Here is a 19,690-nt window from a genome sequence, read left to right on the forward strand (position 1 = left end):
TCCATGCAGTAGTTCAAGTTCAATATATATCATTTTGAAGGCACACAGCTGAGATGAGTGCTGTCATATCCTTCTTCTCTTACCTTCAGTCAGAGTTGAGGTTATAATACATCTTGAGGTCTGTAGGCTAAGGGAAAGAACAAAGTTAAATGTTGGTCTTTCTGATTGGATGTTTGGTGGCACACAAGTGTGTGGAGAAGGATGTAAAGCCATTTATTACATTTAGTCACATTTTGTTCCTGCCCATTTTCACATGGAAGACTCCCAGAAGAAAATATTTCTCTTGCTGGGAGACACTTACTTGGAAATGTCAAAGGAAAACAAACCGTCATCCTTGAGATATTTCTTATCCTGTTGTATTTTGAGAATAAAGTCCGCAAGATGGAATGACAGTAATTCTGCAGACAGGTGAAGTGAGCAAAAGGCAATAGATTTAACAGGTAAATATTTGTCTTCATTATCCTGGTAACCTGGTGCTTCTGGAGGAATGTGGATGCTCAGCTCAGCTTTCTGAGCATCCTGAGGAGCTCCTTAGGAACGGAGGAACTGCTCCCTCAAAGTGGTGAGCAGTCATCAGCCAAGTTACTTGCTCTGCTGTGTTTCAAACGTCACAAAAGAAACTGCCCAGCTTAGAGGCAAAAGACCAGTTTGTACTTTGCAGTGCAGAAGAAATACAGGGATTTAGCAGCTTCAGCAGTGTCTTGCTTCTGTGCTAGTCCTGCTGAATTTTAAAGCAGGCATAATTTCCCTGATTTGAGCACTGAGCTGAAAAACTCTCCTATTTACTTCTGACTCTACTTCTTAAATCAATTGACATCCTTACTTCAAGAAAGGGGGAAATGCCTTTTGTTCCTTCAAAGGGCAGCAAATGGCCAGTGAGATGGTCTGATTTGGAGTTAAATGTGACTTCATCTTGAAGGAAACATCCTTTTTTTTTTCCTCCAGTCCCCATTTGAATGTTGAGCCCTCTAAACAAGTAACTAGCCTAAAAACAGTAACATTTGTACCACCTACAAAGGTCCTGTCTCATATTGTCAGGGAGAAAAAACGCAATATTCCTTTCTGCGAACTCCTAACCTGGTCATTTGCACATTTAGGGAGGAAAGAGCCTGCAAGAGATATTTTGAGAATGAGCAGGGCATTTCCGTCATTTTTGCGTCTGTCTGCAAGGAATTATCAAGAGTTTGCTGGAAAGAGGAACCCCAGAACTATCGTTAACTGTAACCAGCACTGGTGACTTGGTTTTAGCTAGAATGAGATCTCTCAGGTTGTCTTGACACTGCCCTGAACTATATGAGCTTTTGCCGCAATGTCTCTGGGACATTTCTTTGAACACTGCTTCACCCTGATCTTTCTAAATAGGATGAGGACTTTTTCTCCAGTTTCTTCTCTTAGGCTAACAGTCAGGTGAGGGACTTGCAGACATGGTGAGCCTTAGTGGTCTTAGTGCCTGCCCCAGCTAACACACAGAGCATGCATACAATGACAAAGCCTGTGAACAGGCAGCTCCTTCTGTCCTGTTGTTTTGTTGGCTTTTTATTGTTTGGTTGGTTGGTTCTTAATCTAGCCATTTAATTTCAACTTCAGTGGTCACACCTGGGTTAATTAGCTGCTGCTGGCTTGGGTACTGATGTTAGTGTAACAACAAGATCATACACATCGCGGATAGGTTGCTTTCATACTTAAGACAGAAGCCAGTGTAGGTTTTGCAGCCTGTGATGTTGGCAGCTGCACTTAGATGATGTATTTTGAAATAGGTCTTACAAGTGTTCTGGGCTGCAGGTCCATTCTGTAGGATGGTGTCTTTATGTACGTATATAGGTACACACTATAGCTAGAGTAGTGTGATGAGTTGTGAGTGTTCCTTGCCTACCGTTTTGTCCCGCCACACCAGCACCCTGTTGTATGTATTGTAGCTCAGATCTAAAATGGGGAGGTTTTTGCTTGTTCATTAATAATAATGAGATAACGAGGAAAAGAGCTGTGTGTCAAAACCAACTCAGAAGCACTTCGCAGTGTCTGCCAGCAAAAGACAGGACACTTTGCTGAGCTTATTCAGGAGTTTCTTTTCAGGATGATTCAGGAGACAATTGCAGCAACTGAACAAAGCAGCTGCTTCCTCACATCAGCTCCTTTCAGGCAGGGGAAAGCCCAGCTGGGACCAACTGAAACGAGCACAGCTGGCCCGGTGGTGTCAGAGAGCAGGGTCACCCTTAGCTGACCTGTGCAGCAAACCAGAACAGATGTGGCTGGGTCCAGAGGATGAGAGAGAGTACAGCCTGGCAGAGGCCCCAGTGGACTTGGTTTTCAGGAATCCTTAGGCTTTGGGGCAACACTAAAGCTTGAAAAACTGTGTTATTTCCCAGTAACTATTTGGGCTGTGGTGAGTTACAACCTTCTTAAATTGAATTGTTCTGTACTGGTGCTGAACAAGCCTTCCTCTCTCAAAGGAGGAACTTAAAAAACTCAAAACAAAAGAAAAGCCCCTCAACGTACTGAAAATAGAGCCCCTGAATAAAATAAGCACTTTGGGAGCATAAACTCCTGCAAACATGCAGCTTCTTCCTATTTATTTCTCAGCCTAAATGAAACACTTACAAAAATTTAAAGATTCCACCTTTCACTTTGAGATCAGATGAAATGGGTCTTTTCGTAGTAGATACCACTGTATGCAGAAAGGAGGAAAGGAAAGGGCAGCCACCTGAGAAGGAAAACCCTCCCTCAAAACTGCATCTGCCAAGCTCAGAGCTGGCAGAGGAGGCAGGAGAGTGAGGGGAGCAGCACGGCTCCCCCGCCACCCTGCGGAGACTGCTGGCCTCTCCCAGGTGAGAAGCAGAGAGGAAAGAGAAATCTCTGCTTCACAGGCAAAGTAATTTCTCATGCTGCACACAGCAAGTGTGCAAGTTGGAGCCATTTGGTTCCTCGCAGTATCCTGTATGCATTTAAAAATGGCAATTTTTATACCTAGACTCCCTATAGGTCTTCTCTTTCACCGTCTACTGCATTATGTGGGGAATGCCAGGGAAATGGATGAGACCTTTTGTGATTTGTTTCATATTCTGAAGCTAAAAGCTTCAGGAAAAAAAAAAAAAAAAGAGATTCCAGCACGAGGGAATGGCTCTTGCTAGCAACAGCTTTGGCTCCACCGAGCAGAAATTCTGAACATAACATTTATTTTGTGCATTGTGTGTGTGTGTGTACGCTAGTCCAGGAGCTGTTTTTGTCATACCATGTTGAAAAATCTTTCAAAGCAGACAAATAGCAAGGTAATCTATATGCAAATTTGCTGGTTTAGTCAGTCTGATGTGCCTGTGACAAAGAGTGAATTTAATTATAGTTTATTGGTGCTGGTTTTGCTTGAGTAATCTGGAGGTAATGGTGCATAATGCTGAATTAATCTAGGATGAAAAAAATTGGTTTCCTGGGGATAAACTGAGACAAAGGCAAATCATCTTCTTTTTCCACAGCTGGGTACGTTTTCCTGTACAGTCTAAACAGCTAAGTTTTCCTGGTGCCATTTGGAAACTACCAAATTAAAAATAAATAAATAAATAAAACGATCCAAAGGACTTGGGAAGTAAATTTTCAGGAGGAATAGCTTCTGTTTGCAACCGTGGCATCATTCCAGCAGGTAATTTGATGTTTAGTCACTCCAGTGCTGATTCCCTCCTCCCTCACACCCAGCGTGCTCCGTCGCAGGCTGAGTCACATGTACCGTGCATTGAGCACAATGACAATTAAGAAGGTAGAAGGTGAACATTAGCAATGGTGGAGACAGAAGACATGGAACAAATGGTCAGCAATAGGAAGCAAGGAGACACAACAGAAAATTGTCTAGTTCTTCATGTGAAAATTTTGAACTGTTATGTGCATGTGACTGCTTCAGATACTTCAGAGTAAAATTAATTGTTAGATAAAAAAGCAGTATTTTTTTATTACAGATGACCCTCAGATACATGGAATTATAGTACATACACACAGTTTTGTAAGATAAATATATAAACAATAGGAAGACTAAGACCAGAGGAAGGACCATGAGAAAAGGGATATAACAGGTTTTGATATTTTTATTTGCTGCATAAAGCAGTACTCTTTGGTTACAATGGCTACACGACGTTTTTAATGAACTAAAAATGTTGTCTCAGTCATTAGAGAAGTGGAAGTCAGAAGAATAATTTCCTTACAGCAGAGCAGTTACTCTTATATTTTACAAGTCACGCAGGTCTTCAAAAGATCAGCTAAACCTGGTGATCTTAATGTAAGGAGTGTGTAACGCCAGAAATAGGCCACATTTAACAGCAGACAGCAAATTTGAACCACTTAGCAGTGATTTTTGAAAGGGTGCTGCGTATTAATTCTACTTGCAGCCCTGGGAGTCAGATAAGTCTCAGATTTGCTGAGAATCTAGCTCAAGATAGCACAAGTTCATTGTCAGGAGATAAGCTATCAAATAACATTGACTATTTGGAGGAAATCTAGACAAAGCCAAGGCTTTTGATCCAAAGCTAGTTGCTGTTTTTATGCTTCTGGCTATTGTTTCTGCCTCAAAGACTGAGCAATGATCCATATATTTTGGCACAAGAAATCCAATGAGATGCCTGAATAACTTCAGTTCACTTTTCATCTTCGGTGTTGGGAGAAGGTGAAAAAAAAGAACATTTTATTGGGATAATCTCTGATTTCATGCACACGCGACGTGATCGCTTTTAGTCATTTATTTTGGCACAAACCATAGAAACCACATCTTTCAGTTCCCATTTCTTCAGGTTTTCAGTATGTTCTTTTTTTTTCCCTTAGGCAAAGAGTTTACTTTATATCTGAAAATGTATCTGTGCACAAATATATTTTTTTAAACCTCTTCAGAAAATAAGCTTGTTATATTCAAGAGCTTCTGCTTTCTTTATCTCCAGGCAGTTGATACTTGTAAAAGAGACAGCAGGGCAGAGGAGAGCACCAGGTTCTGTTCCAAAGCTTTTCACTGCTTTCCTGGGGGGAACCTGGCACATCCTTTTGCAGCCTGACATTTCAGGTGCTCAGGCCTTAGTAAGTGACTCGAGAGGTGTCCAACACTTGGAAAAATCAGGCCAGACTTCCACCTGTGTCTGTTTCCCCAGCCATAAAGCAGTGATGATGCTACTAATTTATCATTATTAAGAGCTTTGACATCAACAGAGAAAAAAGTTCACTAGTCAAACTTACTGCATGTCAGCGCACCATGTTATTTTCCAAGCACTGTACTATGTACATTTCTGTGAGAAAAATGTTGGAGTCCCTTTCTACTTGCTTATTACAACTTTTCATTCAAACTGTCTTCTGGGGTGGTCGCTTTTTAAGCAGTTCTCTTTTGTAATTCACTTTGGTGCTGCCTGTGATAAACCTTTCCAGGGGAGATGTTTTCCCTTTGCTGTCAGATGATTTTAGTGACCTTTTCAGGACACGGCATGCACCATGTAACAAAGCAGTTTATCTTCCTTTCCATGTGAAATATGTAAGCTCTGGCATCCTGAGGTTAGTTTTCATTTGTCTGGAGGTACAGTATTTCTCACATGACTGTGCCATGATTGATATTGTTATGGCCTCTGCTAGTTTCCCATAGAGGTTATTACAGGGGCTATGAATCTAGTTTAGGAAGAACAGGGATGCGCAGTGACCAGAGCTCCTTACCTCTGTGTGCTGTATTAAACAACTGTCCAGAGATGCAGGAGCTGTGAAAGGAGGTAATTGGTTTACATGGATCTTCATACCAGGTTTTCATTCACAGGATGTCCTTATTCTTTGAATTGATTATACCGAGTCAGCATTTTTTCAATCATCTGATAAATATGGCATGCGACCTGAAGTTTTCAATAGAGATTTGAGTCAGTGTCAACAGCAGGGAGACTTCTGCCATTTTGTGTTGCCAAATTTCACTACCCAGTACTTCCCAAGTGAGCGAGCTGCTGGGGTGGGGATGTGTGCGACAGTTCTTGGCTGAAACATCAAGCATCCATGTCCAAAGTTGCATGCTAAAAACACACTACAAAGTGTGTTTTATGGGACATCAGTAAAGTTACACGTAAAAAGAGAGCCGGTGCCGAGAAACCTCTTCTGAGACAGTGAGACCATACAGTTCTCAGCTGATGTTATAATGCTGAGATACAGGCTGCCTGCAAGGCTTTAAATGTTTAACCTTCTTCATGAGACCTGGGTGTTCAGCAGCTTGCTAGTTTGGACCCTAATTGCCAGAATATACTTGTGATCGCATTTAATCGTGGTCACTGATCGGAGTAATTTAATCAAGAAGCTGATTGGGGTAATTTGGAATAGGCCCCCAGTGGTGAATGTCAGTAGTTAAGATGGATTGCCCAGTGGAGATGATAACTAGTAAAGAAATAGGGAAGGAAGTAAATAATCCCATGTGGTTCAGCATAGGACACTCTAGCCTTCTTTTCTTAGTCCCTTGACTTCTCAGAGCAGTGATGACCCCACAGCCTCAAAATACTCACAGACAGGATAAGCGGTGAGGTGAGGAAGATTGCTGATGGTGCTATTTTACTCCAAGCATCAAGGCAAGGGCAGACCAAAGAATTCCAGAAGGACCTTGTGAGACTGAAGTTCTGGACAGGAAGACTGTAAATAGCACAGTCGAGGTATGCACACGGTGATGTGCATAGGGACAAAAGCAACCAGAACTTCACCTATGAAATTACTAACCTTGTGGTGACCTGTACCATTTGAGAGCAAGATGCTGCTATCATGGTATTTAACTTGATGAAGGCATCGTTTTGGTGCTCAGTAGTGATTAGATATGTAAATAAACTGTTAGGATGATTAGGAAAGGTGTAGATGATGAAAGAGTGCCATACCGTGGCACAAGTATATGGTTTCCTCTCACCTGTGAAGCTCCAAACCTCTCAGTTCAAAGAGGATATAGTAAACAGTGAGAAGGGTCAGGGAAGAGCAACAAGAATGGGCAAAGGTGAGGAACAACTGAATTGAATGACTGTGTAGGCTAGGAGACTGCAGGCTGGAAAAGAGATGACCTGTGAGGAATGTAATGCATGCCTCTAAGCTCAGAAGTGGCATGGAGAGGTGTGGATAGAGGTCAGGCACTGAGTGTCTCTTCCTAAATGTGAACAATAAATGAAACTAGAAGCAGTCAGGTTCAGGGCAAAAGGAGATGTGTGGCGTGTATGGCAGATCTGGGAAAATCATTGCTAGAAGGTGTTATGGATGCTAAAATTCCATCTGGGCTCAAGAAGAAGCTGAAGAAGCACCTGGAGGAGAAATCCATTGAGGGATCTAAATATGGAGAAACCACCTCCTGCTGAGAAAATCCCCTGATCTGAAAATAGTTACAGAGAGGGAGAGTCTGGAGAAAGAAGTATCATATATGTTTGCCTTGTTCATGCTCTTCCCTCATCCATTTATGGCCACTGTCAAAGTCAGGATACTGGGCTCGGGGACATTTGATCTGTTAGTAGGGATATTCTTGTGAAACTGGGATTTTGGCAGGGTGCCCCAGGGGAGAAGATTGTTAAAATATAGATGTCTATTTTTTTCTTTTAATGAAAACCTGCTGGTTACATATGGTGCTTGAAAATGAGGGGAGGTACATAGACCAATTGGCCTGAGCGGTCGTGAAAACAGAAGGAAAAAAAAAAGCTTTTTAATTTCTGAAAGCTGTGGGTGCCCTCTGCTGGGTGTAGTGGGACCTTACACAATGGGACAAAATTGCTAAATACTTGTTAAAAAGTGCTGGAAGAATTGAATTTATTGAATTTACCCAGGGTTGCAGCATCGTTTGCATCTCCTGTTCCTCTGGGCTCTGTTGGTGGCAATGTAACCCAGGTACATGGGATGGACTGTGCCAGACAGAGAAGTGCCTGCTTACAGTTCCCTTTTAGTGATGCTGTTAGGGCTGAGTTCTCTAATGGTTTCACTGCAACTGATCGTATAATAGAGAAATGTCCTGGCCACATAGTGCAGTAGTGCAGCCTGCTCTTCCCTGGGCACCGTGGGCATGTGCCTAGTGCCCCTCGTCCTCACGTGGTATGTGAGGCCATGCTGTGTACTGCTGGGGAAAAAAAAATAAAATTAAATTAAAAGCTGCATCAAGATAAAATGTGTTATATTTAACCAAGATCAGTTCCTTTTTTTGAGTCACCCTGGGGCCTCATACACGGTTGGGTCAGCACACGCCTGGTGTCTGCAGTGCTGAGGCAGGAGCAGGGACACGTGGCTGCGGGGTGAGACCTTTGTCTTCAACTCTGCTTGTGAACCCCTGGCTCACCCGGCCATGGCCAGGGTTTGGTAGCAGCAGCGGGGCTGCCCCAGCCACCAGCAGATGTCTGTGAGGAGCCACCCGCCTGCTGCATCAGCACCATCTCGGTGGCTCACCAGCCTGGGACAGCAGCTGCTGGCAGCTCTCGGGGCTGTAGGGGTCCCATGGAGCCCCCCAGGGCCTGCACTGCTCTGCTCCGTGGGCTTAATGATGCATGTATTGATCCGGAGTCCTTGTTGCTAGCTGGGCTTTGGATTTTCTACTGCCCAGGCCAAAAAGGGTGGGTTGGCTCTAGTGAGTCCACAGGGTGTGTTTGGCTGCACTTTCATGTGTTTGTGAGATTTCACTGACTGTGCACCTGTAATTCATGACAATAGAAATAGAAATGAACACGTGAATGAGGGAGAAAGAAGCCTTTTCCTTTGGTTTCATTCTTTTCCTTACATATCAGGAGGTGGCAGTATAATGTTCCATCCATGCTACTGAAGACCTGTAGCGGGGAAGGAAATTCCTTCAGAGTCCTGGAGAGGGTGTTCAGTCCCAGGCAGGCAAGGAAGTAGCATGGTATTTTGTGGACTCGTCACTGCCTATCTCTACTATGTTGAGCAGTTAGGGGAAGAGTTGGTTTTGAATTGTTTCAAAAAGAAGAAAAAAAAGGCTTAGAAATTGTGAAGGTTTCTGGTACAAACAAATGAGAAAGGTTATTTCCGATGGTACGTGGCAGTTTTACAAAACTGTTGTCAAACAACAGCAAGAGTAAGGCAGAATCAAAATGTGTATGAAGAAAGCTCTGACCAGGCCCAAAGAAAGGCAGTGAATTTGAAGGAAAAATCTGTTTCAGCTGAGAGGTTATGCTTATCCAAATTTAACATGCTCTTTGAAAGTAATTGTGTTCAGCTTTCAGTCTGGATGCCTTACATATGACAAACCACAATGAAAAACATACTCCCTTCCAGCGCTTATACACCGAGTGTTAGACCTTGAACCATGACACTTCTAGACTTCACTGAACTCCAGATCACTATTAGATTTCTGTAGCCTTTGAATTCTTATTACAATGCATTAAAATTACTTCAATCAAATGCTGCCAGTGGTAACACATGTAGTTCATAATCATAATCTTTTTCATATTTTCTTATATTTGTTTTTTGCTGCTTTTTTTTTTTCAAGTCATCTTCATGTTAACAGGATGCCCATAGGCAGTGTTCTCACCGAGGTCACTTGTGCAGTATCTTTGCACTCTTGTATTGTGATGTGATGTCTATGTTTGTCTCATACCATGAATTAATAATATCTTACAGCATCCCCAGATTCAAAAGGAGTCCCAATATATCAAGTACTTATGCTGTGATGATCAAGCAACCCTGCATCAGTGGGTAACAGGAATAAGAATCGCCAAGGTAAGATTAAAAGTAAATTTATTTTAATTATGTTTTCTATGCAGTCCTGTCTACCTCAGGTTACTGACTGTCATCACCTCAACTGGAGGTACTGTGACAAGAACAGACACGTATATTCATGCTGATCTTACCATACCAAGAAAGAGCAGAAGGGCACGACCAGCATGGGTTTGCTGGATGTTCCTGTACCCCAGTGATCAGTGTGTTTTTCTCATTAACACGAGGGTGAATTCTGTAGCTATAAAACCCCTACTCATAAAACTCACTCTGCAGTTACCTGGTGTCATAATAACAGGCTGTGGCTAAAGTTGTGCAAGCTCTGTTCCGTCCAGGTGTGTCCTTTTTCAAACAGTTCTACCCAAATTGTCTGCCCCACCGTCTTCAAAAAGATCTGGATTCACAGCCTGTTTTGTTTGGCACAGAACATTAAGGAAGGTGGGTTTGTACATAGCCTGGTGTACTGGCTGGCTATACCTGAATACACAGACCTGCTGCTCTTAGGTATATATTATTCTCTGCCAGTTTTGCTGCAGGGTGACGTCTAACAAAGGTGTGGGGTGGAAATAGACTTTTTTTTTTTTTTGGCTTACACTGCTAGAGCTGTTTGCTGTAGAGCCCAGGATCCAGCACCCCAAGTCTCCAGTAATTATTAAAAAAAAAAAAAAAAAAAAAAAAAAAAGTAATACTTGGAAAGCACTAGAAAAAGATAATCTATTGAATATGGCTGGCTTTAAAGCCAAGTTTCAAGATGTTTACAGATACTGAAATGAACAAAAAACAGGAGAATGATATCGGTAGGACAGCATTTGGTCACGGGGATGGGGATTCATGTGTTATTGTGCTATTATGGAGACGCTTTCCAACTGGTCCTGTACAGAAACAGGGAAACCACTTGTAGAAAGCTACTTTTTAGCCAAATGAGGCAGATGGTGGTGGAGTCAAAAAAGCTAGCTAAGAGGAAAATGAATGGCTGGCCTATTTCAAGATTAACACCATGTTTTTTTGTATTGTTTTAATTGTTTTGCAGTATGGCAAGACGTTATATGATAATTACAAATGTGCAGTGAAGAAAGCTGGCTTGTCATCTCGGTGGACAAATCAAGGGACTGTGGAACCAGCTGCCCCCACAGGATCCTTATCAACAGGTACTAAAGCTGTCAGAACAATTGAAATCACAATTATTGCCCTCTTCTGTCATCATCAGCATTGCACGTAGTCTTTGTTCAGAAAAATGTCCCACGCATTCAGCAAGGTAATGCCTTGTTCTAAACAGACCAGAGTAGCTCTGACCTCTAACCAGCTATCTGCCAAGGCTTTGCTTTAAAGTTTAGATTGAAGAATACAGGCAGCCCTCCAAAGGTCAGTTTAAATCTGCACACTTTAAGAAGGTATTTTTCTGTTGACATCTAAATACAAATCCATTAACCTCCTGCTGCATTTTACAGTCTGATGGTCCATGTCTTGAACTTTCCTATTTGTCCATCTCTAAACTGACAGCATCAGCGCTATTCTTCCAGCGGGTAGAAGGGATGAGTGGGCTATTCAGAGAACAGTAATTTCAGAAAGGGAGCGTTATAGGGTAAGCCCTTCTCTTTCCTAGCCTTTCGCTCATTTGCAGGGTAGCAGTGTGGGTGTCAGGAAAAGGAGACAGAGGTTAGAAAGAGTTGGGTTCTTCTCTAACTTTACTTTTACAATAGCTTCATCAGATTGCTGTTATCCATCTTATTATTGTACAGATGTGACAAGAATGAGCAAAGAAAAAAATAAATACATTTCCAACTTGTGATGTATACTGCTACAACTCAAAGTCTTGCAAATATCTTTCCAGGGCTTTAGTTTGCCTTTTCTCAGCACATATAAGAGGATGGTCTTTCTACTAAGCTTTGGAGTGAAATCATGATAATAAATGCTTTTATAGGGTGGGGAGAAGTAGTAACAAGCTGCCAGTCATGTGCAGGGGTACTTTAATGAGGGTGGATGAGACAGGGTCATGGAGCGTTTTGTGTCCTGATGGCAACAGAGAGGTGGCCAGCGGGGCTTCGTGCTGGTGCTGCAGTCTGTACTGGGTAGGGGCAGGTTCGAGGACTAATAAAGTACAGGTACTAAATTTGAGATCCTGACTAGAATCCAGGGAAATTGTTTGTGGTCATAAAATATGCTGCTAATCTCAACTAATGGGTCCCATTAAATGGTTAAGCAGCCTGGAAAGATTTTAGCCATGTATGTTGTCTCTGTTGAAATGTCTCTGAAGGATCATTAGTGTTCTAACTGAGGCAGGTGATTTTAATTCTTGCTGTCTTGCAGTTGTCAGTACTGCCTTTTATGAAACCTGGGGCCCAACTACAGTATTATAATCTTAACTGACTGACTGTGAGTAGTTGTTGGCTCACGTTTTAGAAATGGAACAAATCAGCCATTTGTGTAGGCTGATTTCAGTACAAGCTAAATCCTGCTGTTGAAAATGGCAGTCCTGTATGAGCTTAAAGAGGGCTGTACTCTACCGACTTCAGTGGCAGTCAGAAGAAATGCTCAGGAAGGCAGGTGGAGCTTCTGTTCTCGCGGTTCATACAGCCTGTACTCCCTGGTCACTGCTGCGGCCAGCATTTGTGTGTTCACATTTACCCCAAACTCTACAGTCTGTGGTTCTGACATGTCCCAAGTGCAAGGTGCCTCTCGGGCGCGTTAAGTTGTCTGCATCTCTGTCTGTGTCTTTGGACACTCAAACAGCAGCATGTGCTGTGTGCCAGCACAATACCACGATGTTCAGAAGAAGGATGCTGGTTTTTGCAGATGCTCTGTACCTCTAGTAGGCTCTTGGTTTTCAATATTTTGCATTGTATTTGGACAACTTTTTTTTTTTTTTTCTTAATTGTTATTTCAACGTAAAATTTTGGAGAAAGTGACTTGCAAAGAGTACTGTAACATTTAAATTAAAAATAAGTCTTGACATAAGAATGCACGAACTTACGTATTCGGTTGACTGGGGGTCCTTTAAGTGGCTGACTGTGTGCCATATGTACAGGCATGTGGCAGGAGCTGATACAACAACGTGCTTTCAAGTCTTTCATAGCTTATGAAATCCATTAACAGAAGAAGAAAGAGGTTACCATTTATCTGTGTCCCAACTTTCTGGTATATTGTATTTGCCAAGTACACAGCAATATCTAGAGTGGATCTCTCTCTGCCCTCTTTCACTATGCTATTAAGTTTCAGTGTCACTGAGGGCAACAGTGTCCTTGAGCATTGTGGGACCCAAGCTCCTGCTCTGCTACGGACAGCAGATGAGCTGCAGATAGATGGTAGCGTGCACTGAGTGACAGCCTGGCCACAGAACCCAGGGATTTACATCACTCTCTGCTGAGCACTCACAGCCACAAGACTGGTTTAATCTCATTATTAAACTTCCATGTCAGTCTTTCAACAAACACAGGCTGTAGTCTGAATGATCTGAATGGCTTTTAGGATTAAATATGCTGGATTGCTTGTAGGCAAAGACATAAAACACAAGGACTTCAGACCATTTTTGGTCAGCCCTTGAAGCCTAAATAACCCTACTAAATTCAATACACTGCGGAGTTTGTCTTACTTCTTCATCAGTTGTGAGATTTGCAGGCATGGCAATGAAAAGATTTTATTTCTTATCATAGTCATGGAATCTCTCTGCTAATCAGAAAAGTATGTGTTAAGATTAAAACCATCTTTGTGCTTAGATTTATATTGCAGGCAGCTAGGGGTTCATTTGTATCCAAAAAGCACAAGTGGAACTTTACAGCATCTCAGAACTGTAAATTATAATGGAGTTAAAGCAGTCACTGAGGTTTACAAATGTCTGTATCTGGGCACCAAACACTATCTACTACTTTGACATGTACAGCTTCCAAAAATCCTAGACTAAACTGGAGAGTCAATTTAATCCTCATCAGACTACACAGGGGCTGGGGATTTCTTTCCTAATTAAAACCACAATTTTTTCCTTTGGTTTGACATTCATTTATGCCATTTGACAGTACTGGGCTCTTTGTGTATATCCATTACAAACACACGAATGGTGAGCAAAAGTTTTGCAGAGCTTTAGCTGAGCCAGCTAGCAGAGTTTTGCTAATCTGAGAATTCAGTAAGCTTCCATGATTCCAGACGAGGGAAAAGGTTCAGAGCTAGTAACTAACTTATGGGAAAAAAAATGGCTCAGCGCATGTGTAGTACTTCAAACCTTCAGCTCTTGTGACTCTTACTGGTATGAAACTATTGAGCTTTTAGTCTCTAAGCTACATTAAAGGGGAAAATGTGCAATAAAACCCGGGTGTAGTTAATATTACATTACACCACAAATTTTAAAATGCTGTTAAGAAAGACAGGTATTTAAACAATTCAAGGCCAGAGAGTGATCTTAACTATGCCAGTTTGATTTCTTTGTAGCTCTTCTTCTAAAGCCAGCTCCCCTTCCTTTCTGTGATCACCATTTCCAGCAGTCAGAAGAAAAAGATCTTCATTTGCTGCCACCTTTATACACACGCTGATAATTTCTGCCCAATGTCTTCATAATTCTACCACTTGCTTTTCCTGTAGGTTTGTCAGCTACAGTCATGGAGTTATGTGGACAGGTATTAGTTTTAATGCAAGGTATTGTGATTGTTTTCCTCAGGTAATGAACTGAATATAGAAAGTCACAAAACAAGCCCAAAGTAGAAAGCAGGCATCCTCATGGATTTTACTGAAGTACTTATAAAACCTGTAGTGAGTGGTGCAAGTTGTGAAGGCTTTTTAATTGCCTCTTTCTTAGTTTGGTATTCCCTGATCTGGTTAACACCACAAAAATGTAACCCTCTTTCCCCTCTCTCCTTGGTATTTGTCACAGGTGCTGTTCAGGCAAATGGACAGATTCCCCAAATTGTTCCTCCATCCCGTGCAGAAGTTGCAGAGACTCAGAAGCAAGTGGATACATCAGAGGCACAGGTCAGTAGACACCAGCAGTGCACTAGCTAAGCGTCACCTTAAAAATCATTTCTCTAAGTTTGGTTCTCTTTACCCACTGTCTTCCCCTCTCAAAGTGCCCGTGTGCTGTTGTGACAAGGATTTGGCTTTTGGACAAAGCAGCTGACACCTTGCTGGTCCTCCTCATGCTTTACGCTCTGCAAACTGTGGCTGCTACACAAAAGCCTAGGAGCCACAGACAGGATGGGAAGGCACAGCCGTAAACCACTTCCATTCTGCAGACCAAGTAGCTGTGAGTTCACATAGCAGAAATAGGAACACACCTTCTGGGCTTGTGCCAAAGAGTCTGTGCTGCCAGATTCTGGGTGCCATTTTGTCTCTAACAGAAATCAGGTCGTGCCCCAGTAACACCATGGCTACGTAGTGGTTTCAGTAGGAAACGCTGTGCACAGCTGAAGATGTGTATGTTAGAAAAGGAAGGAAGTGTGAAGAAATAAGGGCAAACATTGTGTTTTTGTTAAACACTAAATGCAGTCCTTTGTTAAGCTCCAAATTTTGCATACCTGCTCCATCTCTGGCTGTAAAAATACCAGTCAGATGGTGTGAGGACTTCAAAAACATACACATGTCCTACAGAAGAAATAACATTCGTTTGCAACTCATCAGTTGTGTCCCTCCATCTTCCATTAAGAGCACACGACAAGCGAAACTAAATTCCTAGGATTTTTCTTTCACATGCACTGTGTGTCATACAGTTCCTGTTTCTATCTTTGGGTTTCTCCTTTAAGATCCGTTTCTCTGCTCTGAACCTGACTTCCTCTGTAATAGATCATGTTCTCAGAACGCCGCCGATGGTTCCCTCCTCCTGAATGTCTTATTCACTTGCTGCTTTTAGGCAAGGAGAGAGCAAGAGAAGGCGAGCAGGTTATGCTTGGTTAATGGCAAATCTAGTGCTGCTGACTGCAAGGTTGCAGAGCTCTGTTCTCTAACAGAAGCAAGCATGTTGCCTTTCTCATCTCAGAGCTTCCACGTGCCTGGGACCAAAGAATCAATTTGAAATCTTCCAGGGTACACTGGGCTACGGCTAGAGCACTAGGCTTGCTGGATTTAAACTGATAATTCAACATAACTAGAAATTAATCTGTTCAAAAGCTTATGTTTTCAGGAGAACAGACTGCTACACAGGTTTACAAGGATAGATAGCATGTTTGTACAGTAACTGTCAACAGCTACCAACTGCCACCTAAAAAAAAAGGAAGAGAAAATTATGCTCAGATATTTATCTTCAGTGTCAACAAGCAAACACAACATAAAAGAAAACCCACCTGAAATTTTGCCAGGATAAACATAACTGCACTGAACTGCTATCCTAAATTTTTTCGTAACTTGTACGATGGATCCTTTGATTATTTTTTTCTTTAAAAAGTTTTCAGAACGTTTGAACATCTACTGACCTTGCAAGCATGGCTAGAACTTAGTGGCCTCAGGGGCTTGTTAGCCATGCTGTTCTTTCAGCAATGAAGGAGGAGTGTGCGTATGCTTTGCCCAGCAGGCAGAAAACACCCTTCTCCCACCTTGTCAGTGGTCCTCGCCTGTTCACCACCAGAGTATCCTTCCTCTGCTGTGCACGTCAGAGTGATGGGCACAGTGACTCCAGACACAGAAGTTTAAAAACCCCAGATATCTTCACCTTCTCCATTCGCTGGTGTTGTGTGCAATGAGTTTGGCAGAGATAGGTGACTTCGTTATTTTAGCTTTACCCAGAGTCCCAACAGTCACAGCTAGAATGGGAAATTATGGCAACGAGAGCCAAAACTATATCTGCTTTTTATGTCCTCAAATCTTGTTCAGCACATTTTGGATGTAAAAACACCACGGATTTTTTTTTAAGGTCTTCATGTTCTTAGGAAACAAACAGTGGGATAGGACATCAAGTATCTTTATATGTCTTACTAACTGCAATTCGTTACAAGTTTAAAAGCACTTGTTTTCTGAGGACAGCACTCAGAAAGCACTGTGATACTCTCATCAGGGAGGTTTCCACTGTCAAAGCTCTGTGGGCAACTCCAGAAAGAAAACAAAATGCTGCTTGCACGCTTCAGGCAAAACGTACTCACCCTCCTTTCCCAGTCTGTGTGCTGCACGCTGCCATCTTTTCACCGTTGTTAGGCAGTGCATTAGTTTACGTGTGCACTGACTGTCTCGTGCTTTTATTCCTTCTGCTTATTAAAGGTTAAGCCAAATGACCTCAGCGCACCTGGCCTGGCACAGCCAGTGTTGAGGCCCCAGAAATACGTGAACAAGAGGAACTCACTGCAGCCTCCTCCTCCGCCTGAGAGGCGGTCGTCCGCTATTAGCGCCTCGCCCATTCTACCCTCCAAAGTCAAACGAGACAGCGGCATCTTCCTAGCAGACCCCGAAACCTTTCCAGCACCGCCACCTTCCCTGATGGTTGGTTTGCCGCCGCCGCCACCACCGCCGCCGTCTGATGTCTGTGAACCCCCTCCCGATTTCGTGCCTCCTCCGCCACCTTCTTCCAGCAGCGGCGATGAAGACCTGCCCTTACCCCCCCCACCTCCACCTGTCTCCAGCAAGCCACCGCCTCTGATGAAGAAACCCGTGCCAGTTCCCTCAAAAAGGCATGAAAACGCCGTACAGGATGGAGAGCCCAGATCAGCTGGGCCACCCCCAATTGGGGGTGGAGGCAGGCAAGCAGATTTCATGTCTGACCTCATGAAAGCGCTCGAGAAGAAAAGGGGCAGCAGCTCCTGAACTCTGGGTGTCGGTGGACTACAAGCCATAGCTGCTGTTGTGTCACAGGAGGTTGTGCTGGGTCGGGCCTCACTGGGAGGAATTCGCAGAGTTCCTGCTGGGGGGGGCCCAGAAGCGAGGTGGGGTGCCCTCCGTCCCCTTCGCTGTCCCTACAGTCTGCTCCTTCCTCGCCCCGCACTCCCTTGAACAACCACTGCAGCTGCAGGCCGAGGGAGGAATTTGGCTGCAGAGTCTTGCTTCACTCCATCCAGACAGCCCGGGATGGTGGAGCAGGACTCTCCGGGCTGGCCAGTGGGTCAAACACAGCTGTGGCTGCCTCTTCAGTAGAATTATGGCTAAGGAAACAATACAGCAGCAGTGCCACGTCAATTTTGAGAAGTGGGAAAATGCCTTTTAACAGAACTCCCCCAAGGGTTCTTTATCAGAAAAGTCCACGTTATTTTTTTTTCAATCAAAATATCCCCTTTTTTTCTTTTTTTTTTTTTTCCCCAAAAAAAGTAGTCTTGTCCTAAGAAGAAAACCCTCAGCTGGACTATTCTGAGATACGGTGTAAGACCAGAGCTGGTTCCAGAGGGTATCACTCCAGGTGTTAACACACCACAGTTTGCATGTGCAACTCCAGTCAGCACTCACCATTGCTGTCTTTAAATCTTGTTTATTTGGTTAATTTTAGACAAATTCTTATCTGAAAATATTGTATCCTTCCCTTGGTGAGCAGGGTCTTTTTCTGTTGGTTAACATTTTGTCTTCAAATTGTACCTAGAAATAGTCTGTCTTCATAAAGACTTCATAATTATCTCATACCTGATATAAATATGTCTCCTCCTACTTTTTTTTTTCATTTGTTCTCCATTTTAATTCTCCATTGTTCATTTAGGCAGCATTCACTATTAGTTCTCAAATAAAAATAGCTTCTATTTTGTAACTGCACCAAGTGTCACGGTTGATGAGCAGGCATTTTACTGGGAGTTGGTACCACTTCAACAGTTTTTGCCTTTGCCAATGCCTCCTGGATTCCATATTTATTTCTTCCAGTCTTTTCTTGCACGCACATCATCTTCTAAGTTTCCATAAATAATACATTTCTGCATTTTCCAATACAAAAAGCATAAAAAGCGAAGTATGTGGTCTGAGCAAATAAATAAAAGCAGCTGACAGAGCAGGAAGAGAAAGCGCTGCAGTTTGTCAAAACAGGGTCCCAAGGGCCAGTGCCGAAGTGGTGGTGGGAGGCAAGGGAACGCCGGGCTGATGGCAGCGCCGTGGCCTGGGAACCTTTTAGGTCATCTGTAGTCTCATTTTTGGTGTCAGGCTGCTTTGCCAATGCCTGTGTACCTGCATGAACAGGCTGGCAGCAACAGGAAGCACCTTTATTTTGAAGCGGTGATGGGATCTGAACTTGACTACTTAAAAAAAAAAAAGTGAGAACAGTAATGGCATTATGAACCACACGTATTTCTGCCTGCCACTCAAGCGACTTGACTTGAAACTAGGCACAAAGCATGGTGATTGCTGCTAGAAGTGGCTGCTTGAGGCAGACCCATAAATGCTACTGCAGAGGGCAAAGGCCTTTAATAATCTGCCTGGTTTTGAGATTGAAAAAATATAAAAGCATTTTAATTACAAGGTTTTACAAGATCGTGTGGTGATGCTAAGAGCTGAATATGTCTGTGCACAGCCAGCAGGGAGCTAGGGTGATGTCTGCGGGGACCTGTGGAGTGCAGACAGGAGCAAAGTAAGGGAGGCCACGCGCTCCACACCCATGTCACACCTCGCTTACAGAGGGTGAGTGCGCTCCCCAGAGAGGCTGGAAGCAGCCAGCGGGGATGGAAGGATGGACGCAAGGAACTTGGAGATCACTCAACGGGGATACTTCAGTCAGGGTAGAGCCAAACTGAGTCACCAAAAAACGTCTGTGACATCCCTCAGCTGCTAACATTTTCAGCTGAGACAAGCTGAAGAAGCTAAGGCATGTTTTTTTCTGCAGCAAGCATGTGCATCCACCCCCACAGTTACTCAGGGACAGCCAGGGGACAGCCAGTCCCTTTTTCCTCCTGCCTCTCTTTGGCTTGTAAGCTCCTAGTGGTCTTCTAGTTCCCTTGCTTTCACCAAACGGAGCAAAAAGCCTGCAGCTGGAGAACTGCATTCACTGATACCACAACTGCAACCTGTAAGTTCTGAATTGACATGCAAGAACAATTCAAAAGGTACCTTACCATCTCCAGAGAGCCCCTGAGACATGCTCTTGAAACCTGTGCAAGGATCATAAGCTTAGCCAACTAGGTTGGAGCTTGAGCTAGTTTTAAGTGCAGGAGAAAAAGTACTA

At 43.2% G+C, this 19,690-nt stretch overlaps 1 protein-coding gene across 1 annotated transcript in view; it reads left to right on the forward strand.

Moving 5' to 3' along the window:
- APBB1IP (amyloid beta precursor protein binding family B member 1 interacting protein) overlaps positions 1-18,297 on the forward strand; it is a 61,793-nt gene extending 43,496 nt beyond the window's left edge. The window contains exons 11-14 of the mRNA XM_027450610.3: positions 9,565-9,663; positions 10,691-10,808; positions 14,519-14,616; positions 16,828-18,297. Of these exons, the coding sequence (XP_027306411.2) occupies positions 9,565-9,663; positions 10,691-10,808; positions 14,519-14,616; positions 16,828-17,367 (855 nt within the window). The 3' untranslated portion in view covers positions 17,368-18,297. The remainder of the gene's footprint in view (positions 1-9,564; positions 9,664-10,690; positions 10,809-14,518; positions 14,617-16,827) is intronic.
- The last annotated feature ends 1,393 nt before the right edge of the window (positions 18,298-19,690 follow it).

This window comes from Anas platyrhynchos, chromosome 2, assembly GCF_047663525.1.
Source record: "Anas platyrhynchos isolate ZD024472 breed Pekin duck chromosome 2, IASCAAS_PekinDuck_T2T, whole genome shotgun sequence".
In the NCBI taxonomy this organism is placed as follows: Eukaryota; Metazoa; Chordata; class Aves; order Anseriformes; family Anatidae; genus Anas; species Anas platyrhynchos.